This window comes from Haliotis rufescens, unplaced genomic scaffold, assembly GCF_023055435.1.
Source record: "Haliotis rufescens isolate VD_foot unplaced genomic scaffold, xgHalRufe1.0.p SCAF_5, whole genome shotgun sequence".
In the NCBI taxonomy this organism is placed as follows: domain Eukaryota; kingdom Metazoa; phylum Mollusca; class Gastropoda; order Lepetellida; family Haliotidae; genus Haliotis; species Haliotis rufescens.
In genome coordinates, this window is record NW_025964223.1 from 27946271 (window position 1) to 27966351 (window position 20081).

At 39.9% G+C, this 20081-nt stretch overlaps 1 protein-coding gene across 17 annotated transcripts; it reads left to right on the forward strand.

Annotated features, from left to right (window-relative positions):
• Window positions 1-2677: 2677 nt before the first annotated feature.
• On the forward strand, window positions 2678-19731 carry LOC124153012 (serine-rich adhesin for platelets-like). 17 transcript variants are annotated; one of them, XM_048384182.1, is made up of 17 exons: window positions 2678-2775; window positions 3098-3155; window positions 3910-4290; window positions 5108-5464; window positions 5679-6473; window positions 6899-7249; window positions 7683-8123; window positions 8547-8897; window positions 9423-9773; window positions 10207-10650; window positions 11053-11496; window positions 11930-12373; window positions 12799-13149; window positions 13575-13925; window positions 14299-14334; window positions 14454-14541; window positions 17184-19731. In XM_048384182.1, exons 1-17 carry the CDS (start codon window positions 2764-2766, stop codon window positions 17314-17316), a joined length of 5388 nt encoding a protein of 1795 aa, XP_048240139.1. In that variant the 5' UTR covers window positions 2678-2763; the 3' UTR covers window positions 17317-19731. The 17 variants fall into 17 exon arrangements, with proteins under 17 accessions (XP_048240139.1, XP_048240141.1, XP_048240143.1 ...); XM_048384184.1 differs by having other exon boundaries at window positions 13578-13925; XM_048384186.1 differs by having other exon boundaries at window positions 12802-13149.
• The last annotated feature ends 350 nt before the right edge of the window (window positions 19732-20081 follow it).

A 20081-nucleotide genomic window follows, 5' to 3' on the forward strand; every position in this document is an offset into this window, starting at 1 on the left:
CATTAAATCTTGAAAAAAGTAAAATTAATTTGTCCTTGAAATTTGAATGCAATGTACTTCCTCTCAAGTACCTCAGCAACTGAGAAATGTAGACGCCAGAAGCTGTAGCCGATGGTATTTTGCTCGCACAATTTGAAAATCGAACCATCACTCTTGTCATACAGCTTCATACAGAAGGAAGGTTCTATCTTTTTAAGTTTCTATGTAGATGGGACACTAAAAATGGTTTCTCAGTGTTAACTTTCATGTCCATCTCTGGTGGATAGATGAAGTAAAGATGGGTTTTCATGTTGGCGTTGTTGATATATATGAGGACATCTGTATGTCTGATAGGTCGCGATAAAAGTCAAAGCCTGAAGGGTTTCATATTCATGACACGACTGCACGTGCAAACTGAAAGTACAGAGACGGGTATTTTATTACATGGGCTCAGCATATCATGAACCTATGTATGACTCGGCAGACTCTGTATAGTGGGTTGTAATCAATTGTTCACGGCACTTTAGATACATTTAAAATATGTGTTTTCGAAGACATCTCCCCCCCCCCCCCCCCATATCATATGCTGGCATTGGCAAGTACTACAATTGGTTTACATCAACCCCTATCTTCATATATACACAATGATAACAGAATACAATACTTACACATCTACTACATCTTCATCCAACGGAAATATTCCTGAAGTCAAGGTTGGTTTGTATATATGAACTTGTTTATTCTTGTGATGTCATGGGGATATTTATTACTTAATTACTATCTTGTGTACAGTAGTTTTCGAAAGTACAGGTGTGAGTCATCTTTGTGGAAAATCCTCATTAACGTGTGAGGTGTATTCAACGCCGTATTCAACGCCGTTCGCATTTCAGTTAAAAATTCTCACCTCGTTCGTTCAATCGCTTGTTTAAATTTAATTTGACGCATAGCAGAAAAAAATGACAAAAAAGATGACGGTGTGGAAAACTTAAGATGAAAGGGAATCGATGCGCACTGTGGGAACATTGTGATGACGTTGTAAACTGATATGACTATTTTAGGCAATATAGTGACGGAGGGGAGACGACCGTGGGTATTATTATGATGATTGACGCCCTCAAACCCGGAGGAAAACAACAGACAGGTTCTAGGGTCTCTAAAGCATAAACGGTTTGCATAAACGACAGATGTATACTGAACCGTAAAAGAAACATTACCATGGATAGATATATGAGAAACCTTATTTGTCCAAACACTGTAAACATACTTTGAGACATATTAAAAGGATGAAACTTAGCAAAACTGATCATCAAGGTTGAAATTAAAGTGTCAAATATTTTTAAAGTGAAACGCAACACTAGTCTCTGAGAAAATGGCGTCACAAGCCAGTATTCCGTGTGTCCGCCATATGCAGTGATGACTGTCGTGCAACGTCGATACATGGAATGGATGAGGCGGTTGATGATAACGCCCGAGCCACACGCAGTGCATCCGAACAACGTTCCCCATGGCGTCTCTGCAATCTGCTGTTGAGATGCAGTAACGGCTCTCGTCTGACTGCTGGTGGCGATGGCGTGGTGTCAGTGTGGCCTGTGACAGTGGAGTCGTCTGCTCGTTAATCGTCGACGCACGGTGTCCGCACTGATGTGTCGCGGGTGTGTCCCCATGGTCTGTCGAGCAGTAACAAAGCGATCTTGAGGATGCTGTTGCCCAATCTGACGATCCTGACGTCGGGTGGTGACCTTTGGTCTTCCAATACGTGGTATACGCTCCATACGCTCATCAGTAGTGATGGTGGTCTGGTACCTGGTAGCCTATATATGGTCCTTACGTGGACTTAAAATGCATTGGCTACTTGCCGGACGGTTTGTCCTGCTTGCAATCGTCCAAGTGCTTGGTGTCGCTGATTTCTTGTCAATCTTGGCACATAAACGAATGAATGTTATCCGATCTGGGTGGATTTTATTAGGGCAAGAAATGAGGGAACGCATGTGCATTTCAATTTGCACGGAACCCACGTGCATCGGGTTAGCATGCGCATGGCCGTTGCCGTGTTGCGTTTGGGCAATCGGTTTTATTGTCATCTCCTTTGTTTTTTTTATCATCAAATTTCATTTTTCCGGACAAGGTAATGTTAAATTTTAGAAATTTTGACGAACATTACCCAGATATTTAAATGACAACTTTTCATGCAATTTTACTTTGGGTGACGTTTCTTTTGCGGTTCGGTATGTATAACCGATAGATTGGTCTTATGCAGAGTTACGGAGTCTTGCGGAACATATGCGTCAAGGTAACTTTCTACACATGCTATGTAAGTATTTTTCAATTTATTTCAATTGAACGTTTATTTGGAATATTGACAATATGTACGAGTGAGAGTGACTGAGCGAGTGAGAGTGAAGGAAAGAAGGAAGAAGCATGGACGACTCAAATTGGACGCATAGAATAGAGTCCTCCCCTTATGCCCTTGTAGACGCTACCATATCACCAACAGATACAAGTAACCATTAGCTTAGGGCTGAAAAAGAATGAATTTACATGATTATTCAATCAGAAATAAATCTTGTAAAAATCATATGAAACAAACATTTCTGCTCAATTTTAGATGTGCCATGTGTTCGCTCAAACATGATAATTGTTACTCCATTTCTATGAATAATACATAGCTAGTCACTTGAATATGTTTTTATCACACCTTCGATAAGCTATCAGGCGTGGGTGAGATGAAGCAGCTGCTGTGATGTATTTCAACTGCTGCGTTAGGCCTGCAAGCAAGCAATCTGCATGTGTGTGAAGGTGAGAAACACAATATAATGAAATTCATTAATATCTGATACTAGTCTACTCTTTCAAGAATAATTATATAGCAATATACATCGGGGAAAAGTGGAGGTTAGCTTATACGAGCATTTAACACGTTTATAAGTCACCGATATCTTACACTATGAACCGGGCTATACGGTTATAAATAGATAAGTTGGATGTCAACAAACTGACACGTATATTCATGTTCATATCTACTCTTTCTGTTAAAAAATCTATGCTTTTTCAGCCTTATTATAACTTATATTGACATCAGAGTATGCAATGAATTAATTATACTTTATCTTGTCTACAGGCGCCATTATCAACCCGGGACATGTCTCCATTATTCTTCATTTTGTCATTATTACAATGTAAGTGAGATATTTTCCATTTTGTTATCCATATTGAGCCGACACAACCCATTAAACTGCAACATGAGAACTTGATCCATAAAATCTGAGTGAGCGAGTGAGTTGGGTTTTTCACGTCGCTTTTAACAGTATTCCAGTTATATCGTGGCGTGTCAGCTTAATGTGGGAGGAAAGCCCGAAGTGATGTGATGCAGGTCTCAGACGTTTACCACTTCGGTGAAACCCACGAGCACGGGTATGGTGCTAACAAACCTAGAAAGATAATCGGGGCGAACCGGGATTCAAACCCACAATCATAGGTTTCTGACGTGCCCAAGAGACGCAACTCTGCACATCGAATCGCGACGCCTTAGACGACTGGGCCACCCGTGTCCCCCGTGTTCCCCGTTAGCATCAATATCACGTCATCTGAACCGAATCGAAAAACTACAGTGGATCATAGCATGAACACCGATCCACGCCATCAGGTACAATTGTACTCCTTGATCTGGACATGTTTTACGCGTTTTGGTTTCAGTAAATACTGTATAAGAACGAGTTATTAGGGGTCTTTTCGCCCACAGAAAGGGCCGGATTAAACTATTTTGATGTAATAATTACTCGCTAATATATAAGTATTGGTGCAAAGTGACAAAACGCTTGTCATAATCAGTAGAAAGTTCTGCTACAAGCAGAGTCCAGTGTACGATTCCCACAATGTCATAAGCATTTGTATGGAACACAGTCAGCAATCACCATCGTCTTTGTCTTACAGGTTTATATCTTCTACACGGACTAAACCATACAGCCTGCTACAATTCCGAGTTAATCATTGATTCCCCTCTCTGTGGAAATAGTGGGAATCTTGCACCGAAGAAGTTCCTGCTTGGGCAATTGTCCCCAAATAGCACATGTCGCACAAGACTCAGCGGACAACGGGACTATCATATTGTCCGTGACTGTTGCAAATTCCACGGCGGGGATACCGTCATCGAGGAGGTGTGTATTCCAGGACAGAAAATGCGGTTGTCAAGTCCCCTGTCTCACATGGCAAGGTACTGTAGTCGTGGACATCGCTGTGATTCCGGGAAGCGGTTGACGAGCAAGGAACTACATTCAGGAGACTATGTGTCTCTGGAATATGACTGTGTACATGGCAAGTAGAAATTAAGTAATATTTCTTATGAAACGTACGTATCTATGGTTCGCGACAAATTGAAAGAAAATGTACTGTGAAAATTGAACTGTGCGTCGTCGCTCTTTTACATATAAATGTGTTTGTCTTTGTTAGGAACATTATTTTTCACTACACATAATAACAAGTGTTATAACATTAACAGATACATTATCTCATCGATAAAAAACACCAGAGCCTGATAATAACCAGTTCCGATTATCCGCCGAACCACAATCCATTGGGCGTAAAATAACTGAAAATTATATGAATAGATCACGGAAAATCAGCGATGACACCAAGTGTTAGCGAATAGAGAAAGCATGCCCTGCCCTTCCGGTAGCACCGCCACTCACAATGAGTTTCATAACAAAGTAAGTGTTTGTTGCGTGACGTCACACAGCAGTACTCCCGTGAACAAACAAGACAATCAAGTAATCCATGGACCAGTGGTACGATAGCACATCCACTGATATTGTGAAGCCAAAATCTACGTTAATTTTAAATCTGCTGCACGCAAACAGATATTCTGCTGCTTCTTAAGAAAGAAAAACCGTTGAAGAAATATGTTTGGTTTGCATGGGACAGCAGCTCCTGCGCTGAACATCCGTGATTTAAATGGTTAGCCTGACCACAGCCATGGCATAGAGCAGTCCTGTGCATTTGTGTCACTGTCGGTTGTTTGAAAGTGCAGGTGTGGGCAATTGAACTGTGAGAATATTTCCTTGGCGCCGGACTACTGCATGTTTCATTAACAACCTTTTCATCACTATTTATTTCATTCTTTCTTCTTTGTCAGTAAAAGAAGAAATCCATTTTAATTCCGATGAGGTGCTTAATGGAAGAAAGGTTTACCTGATAAGCGATCAGAAGGATGGAAGTGTCCGAGATGCTAAATGTGCTGCCTACAAAACAAATCCCCGGTCATCCATCATCGTCACTCTCGTAGACAACATTGTTTCCTCGGGAGCGTGTACAGTCTCCTTCGCTAGTTCAATGTATGGGAGTACAAATATTAATTGTGCCAAAACAGAGATTGTGAATGGTTGCAATAACGTGCTGTATAGCAGCAACACCAGCAGGGTAGATATTAATCTGACCATGACAGTTATTGCTGACGGCAGTGATCGCCAGTTTTTGTGGATGGTTGTTACAGGTAGGCATGATTAATTTTATTGTTATGAATTCTCAATATGAAATAGTTTTTATTCACATGTAAACCAAGTGTTATTGTTTATGTTGATACGGTTTACCGTAAGTTTTACATTTAGGTTTGACTACCAAAACCTGACAAATCTTGTTTTTTTCTGCTCAACTACATTCATGAAATATAAGTCAGAGGCATGATCCCTCACCTGCGTCTTTTGTAGCTTCTGATGGAGGTAACCTGACAGTGGCTTGTGGGACGAAGATACCACCGGATGATTACACAACAGCCTCAGCAACACAGTCCACAAGAAGCCGCCTGACGACTCAAAAGAGTTCACCTAATTACACGACTACGTCTTACTCAAAATCGACATCAGATTATCCTGCTACTATCAGGGCAACAAATAGCAGGGGGATTTCAAAATCATCGACTTTGTCCACCTCCGCTATAGCTACTGGGTTAACGATCCCACATTCAATCTCAGGGTCTGGAGGAAGCACGAAAATACATTTGAGCAAAACAAACTCCATGTCTCATTCATCTACTGGCTTACAATTGACCATGTCTTCCTCACCTTTACTCACAACGTTTGGTAGAATACAGGCTTCAAGTACAACATCAACCTCATTATCTACAAACATGCCATCTTCACTTCCACCAACGTCTTCGCAATCACATTCCACAACAGAAACATTTTCCCCTTCCCTGACACATTCGACCACAGGAGGTCGACTACAGTCTTCCAGACACACATCATACTCGACTCGTCCCACTCAAGGGCAATCTTTATCTTCGTTTAACGCGTTATCGTCTTCAAACGTTACACTATTTCGTCTCATAAAAACAACAAAACCATCTTTACATCCACTGACAGTGTCGATCGCGGGAGGCTCTGAAACTGCCCATACATCGACAACGTCAACGAGTGCATCAACCTCAACAAAATCTTGGCAAAGATTGTCGTCAACTACAGTGACATCCAAGCCACCTGTTGATGAAACAACACGGGACACAAGTAGGTAATATACATAACATATTATGGGAAAATGAAACAAAGATTGGACTGCCAGTGTGCTTGCTGTTATGCCCTTGTTTAACATCCCAGAGAATGAATGAAGAATGATTTTGACATTCGTGGGAAGACCGTACATACTCTATCGAAAAAAATAATTATAATGATTGTATAGTTTTTGGAATGACAGATTCGTACTGACTATAAAACGTACCATTACAATTTACCCAAAACACTTATTGCATGTATTATAATTAACTTTGTATCATTCCCCTATCGCAAAGATAATGTGCAAGGTTTGTATTGCTGAATCATACTGAATAGTATCATCAAACATAAGAACATACATAGTAAATCATTTGCCGTTTCCTCGACAACGTCAACGAGTGGAAGATTAAGGTTTACAAACACCACATCATTCTCACCAGTAGACACAGAAGGAAAAGGCTCATCTTCTCCAACTGTGTCAACGATTGGAAGGATGCAGTCATCCAAAGCCACATCCGTTTCCTCGGAAACCGGGCAGGAAACATCCTCATCCACAACAACGCCTATGCCATCAACACAGGGTGGAATACAGCACTCGACAACCACATCTTCATCTTCCATCACTGACAACGGCAAGCCCTCCAACATCTCTACTCACACTTCAGCAACCCAACATATGCTAACAGCTTTAATGTTCGGTGCATCAACCTCAACAAAATCTTGGCAAAGATTGTCGTCAACTACAGTGACATCCAAGCCACCACCTGTTGATGAAACAACACGGGACACAAGTAAGTAATATACATAACCTATTATGGGAAAATGAAACAAAGATTGGATTGCCAGTGTGTTTGCTATTATGCCCTTGTTTAACATCCAAGAGAATGAATGAAAAATGATTTTGACATTTTTTGGAAGACCGTACATACTGTATCGCATAAATAACTATAATAATTGTATAGTTTTTGGAATGACAGATTCGTACTGACTATACAACGTACCATTGCACAACACATGTATTTCGTCTTCAGTGTCATTGATATATGTTTACCCAAAACACTTATTGCATGTATTATAATTAACTGTGTATCATTTCCCTATCGCAAAGATAATGTGCAAGGTATATATTGCTGAATTATACTGAATAGTATCACCAATCATCTGCAAACGTTACACTATTTCGTCTCATAAAAACAACAAAACCATCTTTACATCCACTGACAGTGTCGATCGCGGGAGGCTCTGAAACTGCCCATACATTGACAACGTCAACGAGTGGAAGATTAAGGTTTACAAACATCACATCATTCTCACCAGTAGACACAGAAGGAAAAGGCTCATCTTCCACAACTGTGTCAACGATTGGAAGGATGCAGTCCTCCAAAGCCACATCCGTTTCCTCGGAAACCGGGCAGGAAACATCCTCATCCACAACAACGCCTATGCCATCAACACAGGGTGGAATACAGCACTCGACAACCACATCTTCATCTTCCATCACTGACAACGGCAAGCCCTCCAACATCTCTACTCACACTTCAGCAACCCAACATATGCTAACAGCTTTAATGTTCGGTGCATCAACCTCAACAAAATCTTGGCAAAGATTGTCGTCAACTACAGTGACATCCAAGCCACCTGTTGATGAAACAACACGGGACACAAGTAGGTAATATACATAACCTATTATGGGAAATGAAACAAAGTTTGGTCTGCCAGTGTGTTTGCTATTATGCCCTTGTTTAACATCCAGGAGAATGAATGAAGAATGATTTTGACATTTGTGGGAAGACCGTACATATTGTATCGAAAAAAATAATTATAATGATTGTATAGTTTTTGGAATGACAGATTCGTACTGACTATAAAACGTACCATTACCATTTACCCAAAACACTTATGCATGTATTATAATTAACTTTGTATCATCCCCCTATCGCAAAGATAATGTGCAAGGTTTGTATTGCTGAATCATACTGAATAGTATCATCAAACATAAGAACATACATAGTAAATCATTTGCCGTTTCCTCGACAACGTCAACGAGTGGAAGATTAAGGTTTACAAACACCACATCATTCTCACCAGTAGACACAGAAGGAAAAGGCTCATCTTCTCCAACTGTGTCAACGATTGGAAGGATGCAGTCATCCAAAGCCACATCCGTTTCCTCGGAAACCGGGCAGGAAACATCCTCATCCACAACAACGCCTATGCCATCAACACAGGGTGGAATACAGCACTCGACAACCACATCTTCATCTTCCATCACTGACAACGGCAAGCCCTCCAACATCTCTACTCACACTTTAGCAACCCAACATATGCTAACAGCTTTAATGTTCGGTGCATCAACCTCAACAAAATCTTGGCAAAGATTGTCGTCAACTACAGTGACATCCAAGCCACCACCTGTTGATGAAACAACACGGGACACAAGTAAGTAATATACATAACCTATTATGGGAAAATGAAACAAAGATTGGATTGCCAGTGTGTTTGCTATTATGCCCTTGTTTAACATCCCAGAGAATGAATGAAGAATGATTTTGACATTTTTGGAAGACCGTACATACTGTATCGCATAAATAACTATAATAATTGTATAGTTTTTGGAATGACAGATTCGTACTGACTATACAACGTACCATTGCACAACACATGTATTTCGTCTTCAGTGTCATTAATATATGTTTACCCAAAACACTTATTGCATGTATTATAATTAACTGTGTATCATTTCCCTATCGCAAAGATAATGTGCAAGGTATATATTGCTGAATTATACTGAATAGTATCACCAATCGTCTGCAAACGTTACACTATTTCGTCTCATAAAAACAACAAAACCATCTTTACATCCACTGACAGTGTCGATCGCGGGAGGCTCTGAAACTGCCCATACATCGACAACGTCAACGAGTGGAAGATTAAGGTTTACAATTATCACATCATTCTCACCAGTAGACACAGAAGGAAAAGGTTCATCTTCCACAACTGTGTCAACGATTGGAAGGATGCAGTCCTCCAAAGCCACATCCGTTTCCTCGGAAACCGGGCAGGAAACATCCTCATCCACAACAACGCCTATGCCATCAACACAGGGTGGAATACAGCACTCGACAACCACATCTTCATCTTCCATCACTGACAACGGTAAGCCCTCCAACATCTCTACTCACACTTCAGCAACCCAACATATGCTAACAGCTTTAATGTTCGGTGCATCAACCTCAACAAAATCTTGGCAAAGATTGTCGTCAACTACAGTGACATCCAAGCCACCACCTGTCGATGAAACAACACGGGACACAAGTAAGTAATATACATAACCTATAATGGGAAAATGAAACAAAGATTGGACTGCCAGTGTGTTTGCTATTATGCCCTTGTTTAACATCCAAGAGAATGAATGAAGAATGATTTTGACATTTGTGGAAAGACCGTACATACTGTATCGCATAAATAACTATAATAATTGTATAGTTTTTGGAATGACAGATTCGTACTGACCATACAACGTACCATTGCACAACACATGTATTTCGTCTTCAGTGTCATTAATATATGTTTACCCAAAACACTTATTGCATGTATTATAACTAACTGTGTATCATTTCCCTATCGCAAAGATAATGTGCAAGGTATATATTGCTGAATTATACTGAATAGTATCACCAATCGTCTGCAAACGTTACACCATTTCGTCTCATAAAAACAACAAAACCATCTTTACATCCACTGACAGTGTCGATCGCGGGAGGCTCTGAAACTGCCCATACACCGACAACGTCAACGAGTGGGAGGTTAAGGTTTACAAACATCACATCATTCTCACCAGTAGACACAGAAGGAAAAGGTTCATCTTCCACAACTGTGTCAACGATTGGAAGGATGCAGTCCTCCAAAGCCACATCCGTTTCCTCGGAAACCGGGCAGGAAACATCCTCATCCACAACAACGCCTATGCCATCAACACAGGGTGGAATACAGCACTCGACAACCACATCTTCATCTTCCATCACTGACAACGGCAAGCCCTCCAACATCTCTACTCACACTTCAGCAACCCAACATATGCTAACAGCTTTAATGTTCGGTGCATCAACCTCAACAAAATCTTGGCAAAGATTGTCGTCAACTACAGTGACATCCAAGCCACCACCTGTTGATGAAACAACACGGGACACAAGTAAGTAATATACATAACCTATTATGGGAAAATGATTATGCCCTTGTTTAACATCCAAGAGAATGAATGAAGAATGATTTTGACATTTTTTGGAAGACCGTACATACTGTATCGCATAAATAACTATAATAATTGTATAGTTTTTGGAATGACAGATTCGTACTGACCATACAACGTACCATTGCACAACACATGTATTTCGTCTTCAGTGTCATTAATATATGTTTACCCAAAACACTTATTGCATGTATTATAACTAACTGTGTATCATTTCCCTATCGCAAAGATAATGTGCAAGGTATATATTGCTGAATTATACTGAATAGTATCACCAATCGTCTGCAAACGTTACACCATTTCGTCTCATAAAAACAACAAAACCATCTTTACATCCACTGACAGTGTCGATCGCGGGAGGCTCTAAAACTGCCCATACACCGACAACGTCAACGAGTGGGAGGTTAAGGTTTACAAACATCACATCATTCTCACCAGTAGACACAGAAGGAAAAGGCTCATCTTCCACAACTGTGTCAACGATTGGAAGGATGCAGTCATCCAAAGCCACATCCGTTTCCTCGGAAACCGGGCAGGAAACATCCTCATCCACAACAACGCCTATGCCATCAACACAGGGTGGAATACAGCACTCGACAACCACATCTTCATCTTCCATCACTGACAACGGCAAGCCCTCCAACATCTCTACTCACACTTCAGCAACCCAACATATGCTAACAGCTTTAATGTTCGGTGCATCAACCTCAACAAAATCTTGGCAAAGATTGTCGTCAACTACAGTGACATCCAAGCCACCACCTGTTGATGAAACAACACGGGACACAAGTAAGTAATATACATAACCTATTATGGGAAAATGAAACAAAGATTGGATTGCCAGTGTGTTTGCTATTATGCCCTTGTTTAACATCCCAGAGAATGAATGAAGAATGATTTTGACATTTGTGGAAAGACCGTACATACTGTATCGCATAAATAACTATAATAATTGTATAGTTTTTGGAATGACAGATTCGTACTGACCATACAACGTACCATTGCACAACACATGTATTTCGTCTTCAGTGTCATTGATATATGTTTACCCAAAACACTTATTGCATGTATTATAACTAACTGTGTATCATTTCCCTATCGCAAAGATAATGTGCAAGGTATATATTGCTGAATTATACTGAATAGTATCACCAATCGTCTGCAAACGTTACACTATTTCGTCTCATAAAAACAACAAAACCATCTTTACATCCACTGACAGTGTCGATCGCGGGAGGCTCTGGAACTGCCCATACATCGACAACGTCAACGAGTGGGAGGTTAAGGTTTACAAACATCACATCATTCTCACCAGTAGACACAGAAGGAAAAGGCTCATCTTCCACAACTATGTCAACGATTGGAAGGATGCAGTCCTCCAAAGCCACATCCGTTTCCTCGGAAACCGGGCAGGAAACATCCTCATCCACAACAACGCCTATGCCATCGACACAGGGTGGAATACAGCACTCGACAACCACATCTTCATCTTCCATCACTGACAACGGCAAGCCCTCCAACATCTCTGCTCACACTTCAGCAACCCAACATATGCTAACAGCTTTAATGTTCGGTGCATCAACCTCAACAAAATCTTGGCAAAGATTGTCGTCAACTACAGTGACATCCAAGCCACCACCTGTTGATGAAACAACACGGGACACAAGTAAGTAATATACATAACATATTATGGGAAAATGAAACAAAGATTGGTCTGCCAGTGTGCTTGCTATTATGCCCTTGTTTAACATCCAAGAGAATGAATGAAGAATAATTTTGACATTTGTGGGAAGACCGTACATATTGTATCGAAAAAAATGATTATAATGATTGTATAGTTTTTTGGATGACAGATTCGTACTGACTATGAAACGTACCATTACCATTTACCCAAAACACTTATTGCATGTATTATAATTAACTTTGTATCATTCCCCTATCGCAAAGATAATGTGCAAGGTATATATTGCTGAATCATACTGAATAGTATCATCAAACATAAGAACATACATAGTAAATCATTTGCCGTTTCCTCGACAACGTCAACGAGTGGAAGATTAAGGTTTACAAACATCACATCATTCTCACCAGTAGACACAGAAGGAAAAGGTTCATCTTCCACAACTGTGTCAACGATTGGAAGGATGCAGTCCTCCAAAGCCACATCCGTTTCCTCGGAAACCGGGCAGGAAACATCCTCATCCACAACAACGCCTATGCCATCAACACAGGGTGGAATACAGCACTCGACAACCACATCTTCATCTTCCATCACTGACAACGGCAAGCCCTCCAACATCTCTACTCACACTTCAGCAACCCAACATATGCTAACAGCTTTAATGTTCGGTGCATCAACCTCAACAAAATCTTGGCAAAGATTGTCGTCAACTACAGTGAAATCCAGTCAACCACCTGTTGATGAAACAACACGGGACACAAGTAAGTAATATACATAACATATTATGGGAAAATGAAACAAAGATTGGTCTGCCAGTGTGCTTGCTATTATGCCCTTGTTTAACATCCAAGAGAATGAATGAAGAATAATTTTGACATTTGTGGGAAGACCGTACATATTGTATCGAAAAAAATGATTATAATGATTGTATAGTTTTTTGGATGACAGATTCGTACTGACTATGAAACGTACCATTACCATTTACCCAAAACACTTATTGCATGTATCATAATTAACTTTGTATCATTCCCCTATCGCAAAGATAATGTGCAAGGTATATATTGCTGAATCATACTGAATAGTATCATCAAACATAAGAACATACATAGTAAATCATTTGCCGTTTCCTCGACAACGTCAACGAGTGGAAGATTAAGGTTTACAAACATCACATCATTCTCACCAGTAGACACAGAAGGAAAAGGTTCATCTTCCACAACTGTGTCAACGATTGGAAGGATGCAGTCCTCCAAAGCCACATCCGTTTCCTCGGAAACCGGGCAGGAAACATCCTCATCCACAACAACGCCTATGCCATCAACACAGGGTGGAATACAGCACTCGACAACCACATCTTCATCTTCCATCACTGACAACGGCAAGCCCTCCAACATCTCTACTCACACTTCAGCAACCCAACATATGCTAACAGCTTTAATGTTCGGTGCATCAACCTCAACAAAATCTTGGCAAAGATTGTCGTCAACTACAGTGAAATCCAGTCAACCACCTGTTGATGAAACAACACGGGACACAAGTAAGTAATATACATAACCTATTATGGGAAAATGAAACAAAGATTGGACTGCCAGTGTGTTTGCTATTATGCCCTTGTTTAACATCCAAGAGAATGAATGAAGAATGATTTTGACATTTGTGGAAAGACCGTACATATTGTATCGAATAAAATAATTATGATGATTGTATAGTTTTTGGAATGACAGATTCGTACTGACTATAAAACGTAACATTACCATTAACCCAAAACACTTATTGCATGTATTATAATTAACTTTGTATCATTCCCCTATCGCAAAGATAATGTGCAAGGTTTGTATTGCTTAATCATACTGAATAGTATCATCAAACATAAGAACATACATAGTGAATTATTTGCCGTTTCCTTCCAGGAAAATCAGACAACACTGATGACAAGGTTGCCTTTAGTAAGTATACTTATAAAGAATATTGAATGTTTACGGCAGTTGTGTTTCATGTGTTGACGGGGATGAATATAGTAAACTACATGGGAGCTAAACGTCTAAGAGAATTCCTTCCGTTCCAGTACTGGAGGTGATCACAAGCTTGACGGGAGCAGCCCTCCTCCTTCTGATGGTGATCACTACAGCAATGTGCTTGTGCTACAACAAAAGGTATTATATATCTTGTGAGAGAGTATTTATTGCCCATTGTAAGATCGTGGATCCTCAATCAATAAGAGCTGCAATATTAATTTACGAATTGTGTGTAGGTCCATTTCCTTGTACGAGAGTAACAAGTGATTTTAACAGAATTATAAAATATGTTTCTTGTACATTGAATGCGATTTTAATAAGGTTTACAAACATATACGTTAATGCGATACATTATCCTACTTACATCTCTGATAACCATGCTGAATCACAGCGTACCAAGCTGAGAGTCGTGCAGCCATAGAATAGCAATTCTGTCTGACATGTTAGTTGCAGCGTTAAAGTGACCGTATCATGAAAACAGCAATAGATTTTTCTCACACCATTATGTAGGCAGTATAATGTACAATACGATTGCCTAGGAACAAAGTGTAAAAACATCAAGTTACCGCTGTTGCGCGTAATTAAAAATACGATTTGTGTGGTCTCTATTTGTAAGAACCCAAACTATGGAATAATTGCCCTTACAAAAGCAAGTATAAAGTGTCAAAACTAACCAAAGCAGCACTGCGACATGTTGGCCATTTGTCGCAATGTCGCGTTGACACATTGTCGCGCTTTGAATCATATAGTTTTTAGTTAACAAAAGGGCGACAATGCGACAATGTGACATTTTTTCAAGGTCAAAATATGTCGCATTGTCGCTCTTTGGTAAAATAAAAATGATATTATTCAAAGCGCGACAACTCGAAAAATGGCCAAAATGTCGCGTTGTCGCATTGTCGCTCTTTTGTTAATTTTGACACTTTTTACTTGTTTATGTAAGGGCAACAATGCGACAACGTGATAGTGTCCCTTCTAGGATTCCATACAAAAGGAGGCGTGGTTTACTTAGCCTGCAGGCTGATTGGGTATTACCACCAGCCGGGTACAGAATATACCTATTCGTTTCATTAGTTGTTGGGAGGCCTGTGTATATATACTCTTCCAAAAAAAAAGAAACTATACATGCATAAATTTGATAACACTGGACCTGATCGCTTTTGCATGGCAGAATTTGTTTTCTTAAATAATCGTTAAATTTCATTAAATTTTCGAGTAAACATGCAGATTGCCGAAACGTAATGTTGTGACGTCGCAACGGAGCAATTTGCCAAAACGCAGCTGCAATGCCATATACCGGCATCATGCAAATTTCTGAACTGTCGTGACAATACCTGTCATCAGCCTCACAAGTACCCAGACTACGTCGAATACCGCTCGCCAGACTTGTCCCCTATTGAACATCTACGGGACGTGCTGGATCGTTGGGTCCGTCAACGTCAACCACCGCCACAGACACTTCAGGAACTGTTTGTGGCGCTTGAGCAGGATTGGCAGAACATCCCCCGCAGTGTTATTCGGACTTCGCTGCCAAGAGGTGATAGCAGCTCGAGGAGGCCAAAATCGTTACTTTCCACCTACCCCGGGTGTTTTTGTGCCTGTATTTGTTACATGCATATTGTACAATAATTAACCTATAAGTACCACTTGTTACACTATTTATGAAATCTAAACTCGAAAAATAAACCCAGTTGCAATCCTGATGTATAGTTTCTTTTTTGAAGAGTATAATAGAAAAATTGAATGGATTTCACATATGTCAAGAGTATGGCTAGTGGTGGCGTGTCAAGTAACCTTGGTTTAACGTGAATTATAATTTTCACGTAAAATATTTTCCTTTTCAATTTTAGGGGCGCGGGTTCCAAAACAAAACAAATGAGATGAGTACCGTAACGCGAAGAATAAACGCATTAAAGAAATAGCATGTTTCGCACATCGTTTTCTCACCGAATATTGACAGTTTGTGACATTATGTCCGGTTAATCGTTAGACCGTAAGTACAGTCAAGACTCGTTAAACCGACACTTGTTAATCCGACAATCGGCTTTATCCGACACTAATGATGGGAACCGATTAAATCAGTACTATTTAGACCCGTTAATCCGACAGTGTCGCACTCCGACTCCGACACACTTAATTTGCAACGAATTACCGAAATCTCTCATATAACAACGGCTCCAGAGATAAACTTGCTTAACAATAAACAATTAATGCTTTAAATAAAGAAAACAGTATTAATCACATGCTTGGATTACCTCAATCGCATTGAAATCAGATACAAGTTCTCGCTGTCGCCGAGGATATCCCATTACAGCTTTTCGCGAACTATGACCTGCCAATGAAATGACTAACAGGAAGTCAACGTTATTAGCCACTTAGAAAGCAGCTTTCCTAAGCTTTGCGGTTCCAGTATCAAACTTGCGACTGCCATTCCAGACTATGCTTTTTAAAGTATTTTAAATAAGTCATACAGTCCGTTTAATAGTCGAGCTTTAGAGGTTGTATGATTAGAAAACATATTCCACTAACAATGTAACATAACAATATGAACATTTCATTTTTATTTTTTATTACGTGTTTGTATCGTTATCTATCGTGTAGTTGTTCGATTTTCTATCACGAACGTTGATACTACTTAATTTCGTTTATCCGACATACTCGTTTATCCGACATAATCGTATGCATCAACCATGTCGGATAAACGGGACTTGACTGTATAAGAATCAGTTAGACAGGTCAACTCATTTTGAGTTTAATATCAATGCCTTGTACTGTTGCAGGATGCACGAGCTGCAACGGAATTCTCGAAAAAGGAAGAAACTGTCAGGAACCAACGTATCTGCATTGGAATTAAAGAGGAACTCTGTTGTATCATTAGAATCTGGATATGATTCCATTTCAGCGTTGCGCTGAGGTGGCTGTTCAGTTCATATGACAATTTATCTGTAGTCAGCTTGTAGTGTATAGTGAAAGGGTTGCCTTACAGAAATAAACGCTGTCTTGGGAGTTATATCAGTTATCAGACATCACCACTTTTCGTAAACCCAAAGAAGAAACCTAAAAAGGTCTGGAACGTATAAACTTGCCCCGCATGTAACTATTATTAAGTCACACTGTTCATTGTGATGTAGAATGTAAGACGTCGCCGTCGGATATTGCAAAGCGCCAAATTTAAGTTCTGTTGTTGCTCAAAATTGACATACACTCTCCCGTTCCATTGTTTTCTGCTGAATATGCTTTAAATATTGTAGTAATTGCAACTTTGCAATGTGTCACCTGTACTAGTACATACCATTATTCAAAATGACAACCGTCAATGACTGAGAAATTAGCTGCTTCATTCAGAAGTCATTATTTCGATTTGAAACCTGAGTACCTGTATTTTCAAAGCTGTGATAGAAAATGCTTTATCGTGCTGGTTTCTCTTTGTTCTCCATGCGACTGTGCGAGCTTGTTAAATCACGATAATAGCCAACGTGCATGTTGATTATATACTTGTGCAGTGTGTCATTCAGTGTCTTTCTGTAATCAAAATAACATGTTTTACCGGTACGCGATGGAACAACAGGAAAATATACAACCTCTGGCAAAGATGTACATCCAACACTTTAGACGTTCAATTGTAAGAGACACATAAGTATTCATGTACCCAGAAAAGTGATGATGTTTGATTTCATTTTTATGCTCACATGTAACAAATTATGGTCAAATCAGAAAAATAGACAAGACCAGGAAATGCCCAGACTTGCCATCATTGCATCTGTTCTTACATGCTATTGCGTGCAGAAGGCTAAAAGCTGCGTAAAACCATACGCGCTCTCTCACCTGTTATTGTTATTGGGTTTTATGAAGGCGTTATCATGATAATTTCAAACATTATGTTATAACAACAATAGTACTGAAGAATGTAATACGTATACGAAAGTGTTCGTGGGATCGATCCTTTGATTCTTTGGAGTATCGGCTGTGATGAAGATTATCTGAATACAATCTTACAGTTTCCATCCCATCTTCAAATGCCTCTCCTCCCACCCAGAACCGAACATGTGTTTTTTTAACAGAAGTGTCGGTCTTAAACCAGAGAAGATCACTGGGGAGCAACTGGCGAACTAAAACACGCCAAGTAAATATAAAACAATAACGTATAGTATGGAAGGTCTTCGGATTTTGACATTGTACCTCTCGCACATCCCTAGCACCAGGACCAAACAAGAAGGGGTGTTCCATGGTCCGGGCAAATTAGCTCGCCTACTTGGGGTGCACTTCTCCCTTCTTGGGTAACAGTGTATGTTTAAATTATTTTCTTATATATATTCGGAAAACAATAAGACAAAAGTCGCATGATCACACGGGGAAAGTGAACGTACTGACGAAAGCGAACCGCCGGTGATCTCGTGTAATGGTTTTCAGATGAGTCCAAATTCACTCTGACCTTTCTGTACAGGCATGGACGTGTCTGAAACGTCAACGTCAACGCAAGACAACACGACGAATTTAGGGGTGGGTCTGTAACGATATGTACGATAGCGCTCGTGCTCACCGTGCATGTATCGTAACTATATCCAGTAGCATAACGTCATTAGACTTAAATGAACAGCATGAAAACCTTTCCCATTTAGCACATCTGGGATATGATCGGGAGAACAGTACCCAGAAATCAAAGGCTATCCGCTACGTAAGCCCGCATGGGCCATGCGTTGCTAGAGGAGTCGGAAGGACTCCCTTAAATTGTCATTGTCAAATAATCCATTGCCCCCTCAGATTAGGATGCAGAGATTTAAATGCACACAAATATCAGACATATTCATGATTCTACTACCTGCTCCTGTGGATATCATTATGAGGATCTTACACATTACTTCCTTTCATGTTGCAACTACTGTAATCTTCGGAACAATATGTACTACTATATAAAGGGATACGACTTGGATTCAGTATCATATGGAAATGCTACAACAACTACTGATACTCACCTAAATATTGTACAATCTGTCCATTTGTTCATTGCAAAATCAAAAAGATTTAAAATCTAAATATGTCTTCATAACGATTACATCGATCAAATAGTTGTTTGTATGTGTGATATGCTGGTATGCTGTTTGTTTTTGTACCGATATATGTATGCGTGTATTTGTGTGTTTGTGTGTGACTTGTATATCATCATAATATTTGCAAAAGTAGGCACAATCAATCTAAATTTATTATTTTATGTACAGCTTACTCTTATTAATTGTTAAATGTTCTTTGTAGGAAGAGGTGTTAAAATAGGTTGAACATGTTCACCAATCCCATTCCTTTTTCTTTGAAATAAATATTGTTTGAATCAAATTGTTAGTTGGAGATTAATTCAGACCATGACACGCGTATATACGAATGTTTGATCAATCGTCGGGGCATGATCCATCATTGATTATTGTTGACCACACACCCTTGTCGTCTTTCTTGGTTCTTTGCATCCTTACAAAACACCGCCAACATGTTCAGTTGATAGTCCTTCCCTTTTCTTAGGGCGGTCGGGTAGCCTTGTGGTTAAAGCGTTCGCTCGTCACGCCGAAGACCCGTGTTCGATTCCCGATATGGGTACAATATGTGAACCCATTTCTGGTGTCCCCCGCAGTTATTTTGCTGGAATATTGCTAAAAGCTGCGTAAAACCATACCCACTCACTCCTCTGTACT

Excerpts from the sequence above, each read along its gene's own strand:
- LOC124153012 (XM_048384182.1), top strand. Across the intron at positions 13,150-13,574 it reads TGAAACAACACGGGACACAA|TAGACACAGAAGGAAAAGGT; the intron begins GTAAGTAATATA and ends CATTCTCACCAG. Across the intron at positions 13,926-14,298 it reads TGAAACAACACGGGACACAA|GAAAATCAGACAACACTGAT; the intron begins GTAAGTAATATA and ends GTTTCCTTCCAG.